The 13,964-nt window shown below is 52.8% G+C and overlaps 1 protein-coding gene across 7 annotated transcripts in view; it reads right to left on the reverse strand.

The window, feature by feature from the left end:
• Nucleotides 1–8,369: 8,369 nt before the first annotated feature.
• Nucleotides 8,370–13,964, reverse strand: part of TLE3 (TLE family member 3, transcriptional corepressor) — a 32,274-nt gene continuing 26,679 nt past the window's right edge. For 6 of the 7 annotated variants that reach the window (XM_054077272.1, XM_054077273.1, XM_054077269.1 and 3 more), the window contains exons 16-21: nucleotides 13,530–13,779; nucleotides 13,121–13,368; nucleotides 12,680–12,827; nucleotides 11,443–11,593; nucleotides 10,887–10,963; nucleotides 8,371–10,654 (exon numbers count right to left, since the gene is read on the reverse strand). In XM_054077272.1, the coding sequence (XP_053933247.1) occupies nucleotides 10,547–10,654; nucleotides 10,887–10,963; nucleotides 11,443–11,593; nucleotides 12,680–12,827; nucleotides 13,121–13,368; nucleotides 13,530–13,779 (982 nt within the window). In that variant the 3' untranslated portion in view covers nucleotides 8,371–10,546. Of the gene's footprint in view, nucleotides 10,655–10,886; nucleotides 10,964–11,442; nucleotides 11,594–12,679; nucleotides 12,828–13,120; nucleotides 13,369–13,529; nucleotides 13,780–13,964 lie in introns of all 7 variants that reach the window. The other variant, XM_054077274.1, reaches the window with a different exon arrangement.

Below are 13,964 nucleotides of genomic sequence, written 5' to 3' on the forward strand. Positions count from 1 at the left end.
GCACTGCCGGACCCCACAGCGATGTCCCTCCTGGCAGGGTGCTCACTGTCTGCACACAGCGGGGCTGCATCGCTGCCTCCCCCAGACCCTGCACCCCTCCAGGACCCCGCACAGCCGAGGGACGGCCACCCGCTGCGGCAGGAGCCGCGCTGCGAGCCAGAGCCCTTGCTGGGGCTGGGATGCTGCAGTCTGACCTTGTTGGCTTTGATCTTAATCTTTCTTGGAAACTCTGTGTTTTCAGAATCTTACTGACTTTTACGGTTTTACCTCCTACAGAAGAGCATGCTGAAGGCTTCGGGGATTGACCAGCAGTGATGAGGACGGCATTTGGACGCCAGCGTGCCGTGCTGTGCCATGCCTGCTGGCCTTACAAGGGCCAGGCAGAGGCTGTCAGACCTGCCCACAGTGGGCTCAGAGTAAAGAGGGTTCATAAATACCGGCACCTCCGCATGCCGAGGGCTCGCTGGCTCCCCCAGATAGGCTGTACCAGGGGATAATACATTTATCTGCAAGTAAGGTATGAGGCCACGAGTCCAAAGCTACAAATCCTCACAAGTGAGTATTAATGGATTATGACTCTGCAATCCATTGCGTGTTCTAGTTATACAACAAAAATTGGGATAATAAAACAGCTCTTAGTGTCAAAATGTAATTAAACCGCTCCAATACGCCCTGAGAACAGCACAGCTGCTTTGTGCTGCCATAAAGCATTTTAAAATGGCTGGGCCGTTTGCTTGGGTGCCTAAATGAGAGCTCCAGAATGCAACCGTGGCTCCCGCACCACGGTGTCTGTGGGGAGGTGGATCCCTCCTCTGATAAATCAGCCCTGACATGCCTGCGCCTGTAAACGTGGGTCTCTCTGCCCTGCTGATGGATGCTCTCCCCTGCCTCCGTGCTAGTGAGCAGGGGCTGAACCTGAGCCCTGCTGTCACCTCCTGCCAACTGCAAAGCTTTGGTCACTCCGTGGGGGTGGGATGGGTGCTGGAGGGGGATCCTCTGCACCCCAAAATGTGCCCCAGAGGGGCTGCTGCCATTTAGCCCTCTGCTGCTGGTGCTGGTCGGAAGGTGAACACCAAACTAGACACATTATAGACTCTTGTTTAGAACTTCTAGGGGATAAATGAACCATTAATTAACCTCCTGGCAGAAGCTATCAAACCTGCACATAATAAATACCAATTATCAGTCATAGACTTCATCCTCAGCGACCTCATTAGCATTCCAGGTGTGACCAGAGCCCACGATGCAACATGTGACCTCCCTTCCCAGTGCCTAAACAACCACATCTGGGATGGCTGGGCTGAGCCACCCCTGTTCCTGCATCCTGCTGAGCCATCCCTGACTGGAAAGGGACAACTCTCCATGGAACAACTCTACACATCCAACTCTCCATGGGGATAACTCTGTGCAGGGTGGGTTAGGATTAGTTAGGGCTAGGGTTAAGATTTGGGTTAGGGTTAGGGTTAAAGTTAGGGTTTGGATTAGGGTTTGGGTCTCCCCACACAGAGTTGTCCCTGCAGATAATTGGCCATGTAGAGCTATCCCACAGAGAGCTGGCCGTATAGAGGTGTCCTAGACCCTCCTGGATCCCTAGTCAGGAGTAAAGGCTTTTTCCCATGGTATAGCCCATCCAGGGTTCAGGAATGATGGGATAATTACACCAAGCTGTGGACAGGCACCTCCCTCATTCAGTTTTGTGGTGCAGCCGCGTCCCAGGGGCTGCAGATGAATGTGTGTGTGTGCACACACGTGCACCCGTGCACACAGTTACCTCTATCATCTCACCCATCTTCTCCCCTCAGAGGTCCTGGGAGGGGGTTGACTTTTATGTATAACAATAAAAACTTCCATTGTAGCAAAACATTGGCTGGTCAGAATTAGCCCAGTTAATTCCAGAGAATTGTTTCATCTTGGCTCAACAGCAGTAATGAATCTTTTTTACAAGATGAATTGGTGAACAGCCAGCTTCCTCCAGGGCAATTCCTGTGCAGTGTTGATCCCGCTGGAATTTACCTTGGAATAAAAAAAAAAAAAAAAAAAAAAAAAAAGAGGGGTGAAAGAAAAGAAAGAAAAGAAAAGGTTTAAAAACTATCAAATGCTGTGTGTTATCAAACTCATAACAACATGTTATTTAGCTCAGCCCTTTACTGACAGCATAAAGAGGGAGTCAAGGCTTTCACAAAAAATGCTCACACAACACTTTTCTCCTAAGCCAACCCCAGCCTACCAGAAATGTGAGGTGCACACAAGCACGTTGCTATCCTTGCAGAAGCCAAGAAGCACAACGGGTGCTCATCAAATACAGAGCTGACTTCGAAAATGGACTTGACCTTGGCCTCTGCCTCAAGAGTCCCACTCAAGCACGGTGTTTTCAGTGGGCTTGTAGCTCCGTGTCTCATGGAATGGTTTGGGTTGGAAGGGACCTAAAAGCCCATCCAGTTCCAACCCCCTGCCATGGGCAGGGACACCTCCCACTGGATCAGGTTGCTCCAAGCCCCATCCAACCTGGCCTTGAACACCTCCAGGGATAGAGCAGCCACCACTGCTCTGGGCAACCTGGGACAGGGCCTCCCCACCCTCAGAGGAAAACATTTCTTCATGAGATCTCATGTAATCTCCCCTCTTCCAGCTGGAAACCATTCCTCCTCATCCCACCCCAGCACTCCCTCATCAAGAGCCCCTCCCCAGCTTTCCTGGAGCCCCTTTCAGTACTGGAAGCTGCTCGAAGGCCTCCAGGCTCAACAACCCCAACTCTCTCAGCCTGTCCTCATACAGGAGGTGCTCCAGCCCTTGGATCATATACCCCTTGGTCCCCCGTTTTCATGGCTTGAAATCCCCAGATTTGCAGGATTCATCCCTGGGGGCTTCAGGGCTCGTCGGAGAGGCTGAACACTTGGGAGGTATTTATCAGAAAAGAGATAAATCTTATTAAAGCACGGCTGCTTGCCTACCACCCTAAAGGGCAGGGCTGGAATGACATTTTTGAGACTTTTCACGCGTTAATGAGACTTTTCATGCATTTTAGGGCCAGGAGAGCACTCGGTGGCTGCCTGGCTGGAGGTGTTTGTGGCAGAAGCGGTGGCATGCTGGCTGGCACCATGTCGCCTGTAGTTTCCTCCTGGGCTGCTTTGCAGGGGATGGGCACCATACATGCCAGCACTTGTAGCCAACAGCTGTGACCGAGGCTGGCAGCTCACCTCCACCTGCCAGCAGGTCAGCAGGTCCAGAGGTGGTTTGGGGAGGCAGCGAAGGGAGCGGCTGGGTCATCAGAAGAGCAGAGCTTCCCCCTTGGGAGCTGACACCAGCACCTCGCCAGCACCCTCAGAGTGGCTGGGAGGGAGCAGAGTGCCTCATCCCAGCCCACTGCGTCCCATCCATGAAGTACGAGCTGGGAAAGGCCACAGGGAGTAATATCCCTGGGACTCGGCACTGGTGAGGCCACACCTCGAATCCTGAGTTCAGTTTTGGGCTTCTCACTACGAGAAGGACATTGAGGAGCCGGAGTGCATCCAGAGAAGGGGAACAGAGCTGGGGAAGGGGCTGGAGAACAGGGGTTCTGGGAGTGGCTGAGGGAGCTGGGGCTGTTTAGTCTGGAGAAAAGGAAGCTGGTGGGAGACCTTATCACTCTCTGGAGCTCCCTGAAAGGAGGTGGGTGCTGGTCTCTCCTCCCAAGCAGCAACAGGATGAGAGGAAATGGCCTCAGATTGTGACAGGGGAGATTTAGATTGAAAATCGGGAAAAATTTCTTTACTGAAAGTGGTGAAGCACTGGCAGAGGCTGCCCAGGGAGATGGTGGAGTCGCCATCTCTGGAGGTGTTTAAAAGCCAGGTAGATAAGGCGCTCAGGGGTGGTTTAGTAGTGGGCAGGTACAGTTGGATTCAATGATTTAAAGCTCTTTTCCAACCAGATGATTCAATGATTCTGTGATTCTGTGACTCTCCTTCCTAGAGCAGCAGACATCCTTGAAGCTCTGATGAGTCTCCAGGTTGAAGCAGGCCCTTCAGCAGCTGTCTGCACACCAGCGTGGAGGGGTCGGGCTGGATGCATCACCTATAGCTGTCTCAGGGGCTTTGCAAACATCCCAGATGAGCACTGAGAATGTCACCATCAAGAAACAGCCCCATGGGGTCCCTGACCCTTCCTCATGCTGCTGTGCCCCAGCCTCATGCCAGGAGCAGCCTCTCCCCCGCAGCAAAGGTGAGGGCAGCTGTGAGCACCGCGCGTGGTGGGCATGGGCTGAGCAGGGCCAGGCACCTTACTAGGACTCCAGGTGCCCGCGTCCCCTGCGGAAGGGACAGGCTGGCAGGCAGCAGCCACCAGTACAGCAAGGCAATCCCTCCTGCCCTGTGTCTCTGTCAGCCTCTGCTAATGATTTTTTCAGCTGGCAAAAGCTCTGCAGGGTTTTTTCTTTTTCTTTTTTTTTTTTTTTTTGTGTGTGTGTATTGGGGTTTTTTTGTGTTGGGTTTTTTTTTTCAAGAGAGATTAAGCCAAATTAGTTTTTATCTGTTTCTGCCATTTTCCGCTGGGATTCAGTGAAGCACCAGTGCCTGAGAAGAGAAAAACGATAAACATCTAAACGCAGACACTCTGAGTACTGTTTTATCTTTGCCATTTGAAGTGATGACACCCTTCAACCAGATAAATAAAGCAACGAGGAGGGGCATGTTGTTAGATGGAGTGTGTAACGAACAGAATCCTCCCTGCCACATTACAGACAATGGGAATGCACAATCATTCATTATAACTCAATTACAGTAATTAAAACTGGTGGGATGCAGAGGCAGAACAGACGAAGGGAGTAGTGCCAGCAGAATTTACACTCCGTGTCATCAGCTAGCGATAACAACAGCTGATGGTGTCCCAGAGCCTCCTCCCGCCATCTGTTCCCAGCGCCGCCGACGAGGGATGGCATTCGGTGCCTGAGCGCCTGGTGGAGGGGAGAGGGGTAAGAAAGGGCTCTCAGCTCTCCCCAACACCGAGCTCGGCCCAGCCGCTGCCGTGGGTGCTGGGCTGCCAGGGGGTGCTGCCCCTTCGCACCCCTAAGGATGAGCATCCCTGCTGGACTGGGCACAGAGGCTGGGAAAATGGAAGGAGAAGGGGGCACCCTATTATCCCTGTTCCAGAATACCTGGGGTACACAGCCTGCAGGGACTGCTTTACTCCTGGAGTGGGCACAGCATGATATGGAATGGCATGGCATAACGTGGTATGGAATGGCACAGGATGGCATGGCACAACATGGTATGGCACGGCACAGCATGGCACAGCAGGGTACGGCATGGCTTGGAGCAGCTTGGCATAACACATCATGGCATTGGCACAGCACAGCATGGCTTGGGACGACACAGCATGGCATGGCATGGCACAGCATGGTATGGAATGGCATGGCACAGCACAGCATGGTACAGCAGGGTACGGCATGGCTTGGAGCAGCTTGGCATAACACATCATGGCATTGGCACAGCACAGCATGGCTTGGGACAACACAGCATGGCACGGCATGGCTTGGCATGACGTGACAGCATGGCACAGCACAGCACAGCACAGCATGGCATGGCATGGTACGGCATCCATCGGTCATGCAGGAACCCCAGGGCAGCTCTGCCAAAGCCCTGGGTACATGGGGTGCGCCAGGGTGACAGTCACAGTGGCAGCGTGAGCGGCCACCCTGCGGCCTGGGCAGGCCCTTCCCACGGGAATTTGATAATGGTTGGTTACTCAAAGCACGGTTTGGGCTGAGTGCAGGCCCGGAGAGCCAGGCCAGAGAGGGAGAGCAGTGACCTGCGTGCCAAACTACCAGAACCTCTCGGTGCAACCTCACATGCCAGGGTTCCAGGAATGGCACTGTGGTGGGAAATCAGCTGGGAGCATACTCCACCTGGAGAAGTGTTTCTAGTTCTGGAATCCTCAGTATAAGAAGGATGTGGAACTGTCAGAATGGGTCCAGGAGAGGCCACAGAGATGATCTAAGGGCCGGAGCACCTCTGCTATGAGGACAGGCTGAGAGTTGGGACGTTCGGCCTGGAGAAGAGAAGGCTGTGGGGAGACCTTATAATGGTCATCCAGTACCTGAAGGAGCTCCAGGAAAGCTGAGGAGGAACTTTCTACGAAGGCATGTAGTGAAAGTATGAGGGGGAAAGGCTATACTTTGGAAAAGGGAAGATTGAGACTACACATTAGGAAGAAATTTTTCACAATGAGGGTGGGGAGGCCCTGGCCCAGATTGCCCAGAGCAGTGGTGGCTGCCCCATCCCTGGAGGTGTTCAAGGCCAGGTTGGATGGGACTTTGAGCAACCTGATCCCATGGGAGGTGTCCCTGCCCATGGCAGGGGAATGGAACTGGATGGGCTTTAAGGTCCCTTCCAACCCAAACCACCCTATGATTCTATGAAGGGCAAGGTGCACCCGAAAAAAGTAACAGCACAGTTTTGATGCTCGGCAGCTTCTGGAACCAAACACCTTGCATGTCTCCATGGGAACCCTTCCATGCAGGAATGCAATACTCATGGAAGGAAGTCACTCACAATAAGTGGGCGCTGCAGCCTCAATGTTGCCAGTTGGCTGGGGATTGGCTGTGGGATGGGCAAGCACTGGCACGGGTGAGTCCTGGTGTCCCACTACAATTTCCACCCCATTTGCTAGCTGATGTGCAAGTTGCTTGTCTTCACAGTGGCATCGGCCAAGGCTGAACTAAAAGCCTGTTAAAAAAAAGCCCTTATGAATATATAATATTAAAAAAAAAATTAGTGCGCGGGGCTCGAGATGCTTTAATTGGAAAGCATGGGCGTTGGGCACCGAGCTGATAGCATAGATGGGAATCGGAGAGACTTTGCATAGCTTCAACACCTTCTCCGTCAGCACTTTCGGAGAGGTTGGAGTCAAACCACATTAACTGCAAAGGGCAACAGTTTGCTGAGAACTGTTGAAAGGCAAAGGGGCAGTGGATTGGGTGCCAAAGGGGAATGCCAGGCCCCTCTGAACCCTTCCGCTCCCCTGCACAGGGCTCTCCCAAATCTTACAACAAAGGATTTCTTGCAATTTTTATCTTTTAATGGTCCCCGGTGTAAGCCCCTCGTTCCATCCAGCTTCAAATCAGATTTAAATGCACTCATAACCATTTACCGCTGTACATTATCGGAAAGCCAAGCAGTTAAGAGCGCTGCTCCTGCTTTTTATTTCTCCCTCGCAGCAGGCTCTGTCATGTTCAATCCATCACGGGGAAGCCCCCGTAGGATGGTACATATGTCCTAGTTCAAGGAAAGTGCTTTGTCTCTGTCAGGAGCGCCCAGGCTGAGAGTGCAGGAACGCGGGTGCTCACATCCCATGGGTTTGGAGACACTGAACCCCATCCCCGAGCCATGGTGAGCATCCAGCCTGCAGGCACGGTCACCCCAGGGGCTGGCACCCCATCTGGGCAGCTGCAGCCCCTGGGTGCAGCGTTTGGGTGAGGTCAAGATGCTCCCTGTGAGCAGCTGAGGGGTGATGGGGTGTTTGAGGTGGCAGGGGAGGAGGGGACCTGCCTCTAGACTGCTCCTTTTTTGGCTGATTTAGGGCAAGGAATCAAATCGCCCTGAGAAATCACTCTGGCAGATTGACCTCTCTTGGGTTGATTTGCTGCTGTGCTCCTGCCTTCACACACGGGTTTGAGTCCTCATAGACTTTGATGGAGTCTCACTGAAAACCTGGCATCCCCATCCAGCCATGCCTTAATAATAAAGCAGTCTTCCTCCTCCTCCCCTCCATCACTGCCAGAGACTTTTGATGGACTGAAAACCAGAAATATTCGCTAGCAAACTTGAATTTTGTTAGCATCAGCAATAGGACAATCCTTTTAGAAGGTAAAAGGATGCACGAGTACAGTCACAAACCAACAACTAGCCCAGAGGAGGCCACAGAGACGAATCAAGGGCTGGAGCACCTCTGCTATAAGGACAGGCTGAGGGCATTTAATGTTCAGCCTGGAGAAGAGAAAGCTGCAGGGAGACCTTAGAGCAGCTTCCAGTACTGAAAGGGGCTCCAGAAAAGCTGGGGAGGGGCTCCTGATCAGGGAGTGCAGGGATAGGACAAAGTGAATGGTTTTCAGGTGAAAGAGGGGAGATTGAGATGAGATGTTAGGAAGAAATGTTTCCCTGTTCGGGATGGTGAGGCCCTGGGCCAGGATTCCTCGACCAGTCACCCTCCACCATCACCTCCACAAGTACAGGGGTCCCTGGGCAAGGGGGATCCTGTCCCCCCACTCCACCACGCAGGAACAATGGCCCCTCGCTTTCTTGGCTTGCTTTTATTAACAACTCGGTGCAGGTTTTCAGAGATCAAAGGGTTTATAGACACTTTGCTTTCATTTCAGCTTCATTACATTTACTTTTTATTCTTTTTCCTTTTTTTTTTTTTTGCCTTTTTTTCTCTCCCTTTTTTTTACAAAAACCAGTTGCAGTTATTAACAGCTGTACATGTTCTGCTACATACTTTGGTGTAAAGTTGAGAAGTCTGACTCCATTACCCTCCGCCAGCTCCGGCACATGCAGTTCCTTTAATTTTTTTCTCCCTTTTTAATTTGGAGGAAAATGAAGCACCAACTTGCAAACCAGTGATGCACAAGTTGGCGGTGGCCTTACCACCAGGGGAGTTTGCCATAGGGTCAGTTCAAAGCCCCCAGTCCCTTCCAAAACCCCCTCATCAACGCAAAGATGCTCCAAGTGCTGCGGGGTCAGATGCTGCACCTGGGTCTGGGGGTGCAGGGGAATGAGCAGAGCAGAGGTCTGTGCCGGCCATGGGGACCAAATATGAACCCAAAACACAGACTGGGCATTGCTGAACCCCAAAATATAGATCAGGCATCGCCAAATCCCTCAGCAGGCGCCAGCACAGGTCCCCTGATACCAGAGGCTCATCCAGAGCCATTTTTCTAAGCCAAACCACCCTTAGAACTACTAAATGCAAGTTTAACGAGCTTGCTTTTCCCTTCGTTGGGTAATTAGTGTGCAAGATCGATCCCATCTCCTCCCAGTACACAGTGAGCACTAATGAGCCACACGGGGCGGACACCGCTTGCCTGGGACATTCCCCTTCTTTCTCTTTTGACAAGCAAAGGGTGAAAATCTCAAAAAACCTCTTATTTCTGATGGGACAACACATAATTTCCCGTAAGATCTCCTTCAACATCACATGGCTGCTCGGTGGGACAAACCAACCACCTCTGCATCATCCTCCTCTCCATATGAAAGCAGGTGGGTCTCACCTGAACCCTAACCCTCATCCTTTTTTTTTAACCAGCTTAAAACCAAAAACTTAAAAAATAATCCATAAAAATGCAGTATAAAAATCCTCTTCCGTATGCTACAATACAGGGCGAGCGCTTCTGCTACACAAATACTTTTATTTTCCCATTATGTCTTTTTTTTTTTAACTCTTTTTTAACCCTTTAGTACAAAAGGCTGAAACGCCGGCCTGTGTGGGGAGGGGATTCGCTTCATCGGGACTGAGATACTAGAAGACACCAAGACCACACAGCCCACAGGACCCTCTACCACCGCCAGCCCCTTCCCCCCCACCGCACACAAACCCTACTTGTTAGTAAACTTTGCTTTTAAAAAAACTTGTATTTTAAAGGTTATCAATTCTAATTTCTTTACTTTCATTTGAATACAAAACACATAAGTTGCTATTATCTTTCGTGGCTCCCTGAGCTGAATTTTTACTATGCTTTCTTTGAAATCACTCCTCATTGCTTCTGTCCGAAGACCAAGAAGGGCTTGCGCAGACAATCCCCGCAGCGTGGGCTTCCCCTTTTTCTTCAAACGTACGAGCACAAAAAAAAGAAAGAAATCCATATATAAAAAAAGGTGATTGTGTTGCTGATGTCCCGTCAGCAGCTGAGGAGTCCCAGCAGCGTCCCACCATCACGAACACACCGAACAACGCACGGCTACGACAGGAGGAACAACTTTCACCAGTGGACATCTTTGCTCAGCCTCGTTAGGCGCCGCAAGGCAAAGTCGCGTCCAAACAGACGCTTTTTGGGAAGGGGGGGGTAAAGAAAAAACCAAAAATAAGATTGCCACCACCAAAACCATCAGTGGAATACAATTACAGCAGACGAAAAATACACAACTAGTGTACCAGGAGGGGTCCCCCACCCTTCCAACGCTATTTACTAGTCCGGTATTTACATTTTTCACAAGTTCTTATGCAGGATGCACCAAAAAAAACCAAAAAGTCACGATAAAAAAAATCAAGTCCTTGATAGTGCCACCAAAGCGCAGACGGAGAGAACCAGGAAACAACCAAAAAAATTCAAAATTAAACCCAAAAAAACCCTAAAACCAAACAAAAAAAATCCGTTTAGGGCTTTGATGTGTGCCATTATTTGCAGACCTCCAAATAAATCCATGTGTATGGAACGCCTCGAGGCAGAGCCCCGTCGGAGCGTGCCGGTCCGTGGCTGAGCGGCAGGGGCTGCCCCGCGCAGCCCCCCCCGAGCTCCTGGCCGCTCGAGTCCTGTCACCACCAGGGCTGGGAGCTGCCAGCCCTGTGATCGAATCCACCGTTAGTAGATGACCTCGTAGACTGTGGCCTTCTTGTCCCCAGAGCCTGTGACTATGTACTTGTCATCTGCTGAAATGTCACAACTTAAGACGGACGAGGATTCCTTGGACTGGAAAAAGGAGGGAGGGGAAAGAAAACCCATCAGATTTGTTTCCCCAACAAGGTTGCCACAGCCGTGTTCAACCAAGCAGCATAAATGCTGGTGGCATCACCACATCCCGCACCCTGGGTTCTGAATCCAGTCACCCCATAAGGATTTGACCCCTCCCCAGGGCTAGCAGCCCCCCAAAACAATGCTGAAAGGAGGGTCCCTGTGCCCTTCCCAAGATGCAGCCTCCTACCTGGAAGATGCTTGCTCCATAGGGCGTCCTCCAGGCATTGAGCAGGTTGTCTTTTCCAGTACTCACAAACCATTTACCTGCGCCCAAGAAACACAGTGTCAGCAGCTGAAAGCTGCTGCTGTGGAGCCTCAACCCACAGCACCGATGCCACTGGCCGGACCCCATAGACAGCCTCTCCCTCACCCAGAGGCTTCCAACTGTTTGCCCTCAGAAACTGAGGATTTTGGAGATACTGGAAAAGCTGGAGATTTTCCAAAGATGCCTGTCCCAGCCCCTCTCCTGAGAGGACTCAACCCAGCCCCACACACGCAAAGGGTGATGGTGATGGTTCACCTCCCACAATGTGGCAATTTGCAACCACAACTGGAATCATTTGACAGGGATAATGCCCAAATGCATCACCTGCGGGATGGATCCTGCTAGGAGCTCAGCCCCCTGCACCATGCCATGCATCATCCCTTGTGCCGTGGTTCTCGCACGCATCCCCAGCTATCACCGAAGGAGCCCAGGAGCTACGCTCAGGGCCAGAGTCTCGTTTAGGGCTGGAGCCGCTTACCGCAGTAGGCAAACTTGAGGGAGAGGACGCAGCTCTCGTGGAGGTGCAGCTGGTACTTGTCCGGCTTCGTGTGGTGCAGCACTTCCACGTTACTGCTCTCCATGCCCACTGCCAGCCATTCGCCCGTTGGGCAGTACCCCAGTGAGAAGATCTGGGAGGAAAAAAAAGAGGGGTGCTCAGGGTGGGGTTTGCACCCATCAGCTCTAGCTCTAACCACAGCCCTTTGCCTGAACAGGCACCATCCATCCCCTTGTCCCTGGCAATTCCCCACTGGAGAGAGACGCCAACGGCCCAGGCATGAGCTGAGCTGGGGGTGATGTTAATAACACGCCGGCTTTGCCTGCAGCACTGGCACTGAGACCAGCAATGCAGAAGAGAAACAGTCCAACAGGCAGGGAAAGATGCAGCCTGGTCCTCGTAAAGCACAAAGTGCCCCCAGAAGCTGAGATGTAGGCATAGCAATGGTGAGAGCCGGTGGATGGCATCTGCCCCTGCAGCATAGCCCTGGCTCTTGCCCCAGCTGAAACACAGCCTCTCCCAGGAACAGGACTTCTGTCTTTGGACAGAAAGCACCTTCCTGGCATCCTCCAGAAGAGGACAACGCAGCGTGGAAGGCAGCAAGACTAAATAAACTCTAAGCTGTGGTTACTCATGATCACCAACGCCAGCCTCACCAGCCCTCATGGGGTGCAGCAAGGTTTGGAGAGGCACATCCAAGAGTTTGGAGCAGCCGCAGGAGACCCACGAATGCTGGGGCGGCTCCAGCACTTGCTGAGGGGACCCAAGCTGCCAGTTTTACTCCTCTGGAAGGGTCTGCAGGAGGCAGTTGGTGCCCGAGACCCACAGCTGTCCCACCTGAAGGGCACCCAGAGCCCATAACATCTACAGGCATCCCTGAGCAAGCACTGCTTTTCTAACAGCAGCTTAATCTTGTAGCAGATGAAAAAGGGATGAAAGCAGCTGAAACAAGAGCCAGGGGAACCCTGCAGCTCTCACTGTCTTGAACACTCTTGGGTTACACCTGAAACAGCAGGGACAGCCATGCCCAGAGCTAACAGGGGGCTACACAAACTATTTCCCAGTAGGAAGAGTCCTCTTCTACAGCTGCGCATGAGCCAGCTGCTGAGCAGGCTTTCCAGTTTCCATGGATGGATAAACCCCTGCCTGGGGTCTCCGCAAGGGGCTGTACAAGACCCCAGGAGGGAGGAATATCCTGGCCAAGGGTCCCCAAGCTTACCTGGGAGGTGAAGTCGTGCTGCTGGAGCTGCCTCCCTTCCCGCAGGTCCCAGGAGCGCACTGTGTTGTCCAGCCCCCCCGTCCACAACTTCGTACCATCGTGTGAGATATCTATGCAGCTGGCACCATCCGTGTGGCCTTGGAATTGCCTTTAAACAAACAAAAATACATAAGTCTTCAAGGGGAATACTAGCACGTGCTCAGGCTACGTTTACAAGGCTTCCCTGCACCAAGCACACCTGGAAATCTATCCAGGGAGGATCCTTTGCCAAGGGGAACCAGCCCAGGTGAGCCTGCTGGGCCCACTTACAGACAAAGCATCGCAAGGTAAGTGCTTTGTTGCCAACCCCAAGGTCCTAATGCAGCCAGAACGACCCCAATTACAGAGGAAAGCAACCGCTCTGGTGGTCTCCTGCCATGTCCGCGTGCGAGGCTGGCTCACCTGACGAGTGTCTGGTTGTGCAGGTCCCAGACGGCGATGTTGCCGTCGCTGCAGCAAGAGAAGCAGACTTTGGCGTCGGGGCTGATGGCCAGGGCGTAGCAGGCAGGGGCGGAGGAGGTCAGCTCAGCCTTGATGCGGGGTGTAGGGGATGCCAGGTCCCAGATGGTAAGCGTGCTCGCCTCCCCTCCCACAATCAGCGTGCGGCCGTCAGGGAGGAGTTTGCAGGAGCGGATGTAGTTATCTCTGTTCTAGAGCGGGGAAGAGGTGGGTGATGAATAATTCCTTGCATCATAGGTGGGGAAAAGCAGGGGGGACACACTTGGGGACAGGAGAAATCCAATGTGGCTTGCACACGCATCCAGAATGTTCCAGCTCCCATGCAAGGCAGCACTGCCCCAAGCCCCCTTACCAGGCAGTCCAGCTGGGAGATGGGGCTCTTGCTGCCCGGCTGGCTGATGTCCCAGATCTTCACACAGCCCTTGCCCCCGGTGTAGACGTGCCTGGTGGGGTTGCTGATGGTGACAGCGCATACTACCTCTCCATGGCTCAGTGTGTTGATCTGCCGGGCGTGCCGTGGGATGCCAGGCCCCGCCAGGGCATCGTGGGGGAACGGGACTGGCTGCATCTGCCCATCGGCGCTCACGTGGAAGGAGTAGGCTCTGCCAGGGGAGAGCAAAAGGGGGGTCAGCCCCGGAGGCAGAGCTTTGCTGCGCACCCAGTGGAAAGTGGGGGTCAGGTGGCATCACAATCCAACTGCTGGGTCGTCTCATACTGGCACCAGAGGCCACTACTGCTTTCCAGGGGCTTGGATGGACCCAGCCCCAGGTGAAGCTGCATGCTCATC

The sequence above is a fragment of the Cuculus canorus genome, chromosome 12 (genome assembly GCF_017976375.1).
Source record: "Cuculus canorus isolate bCucCan1 chromosome 12, bCucCan1.pri, whole genome shotgun sequence".
In the NCBI taxonomy this organism is placed as follows: domain Eukaryota; kingdom Metazoa; phylum Chordata; class Aves; order Cuculiformes; family Cuculidae; genus Cuculus; species Cuculus canorus.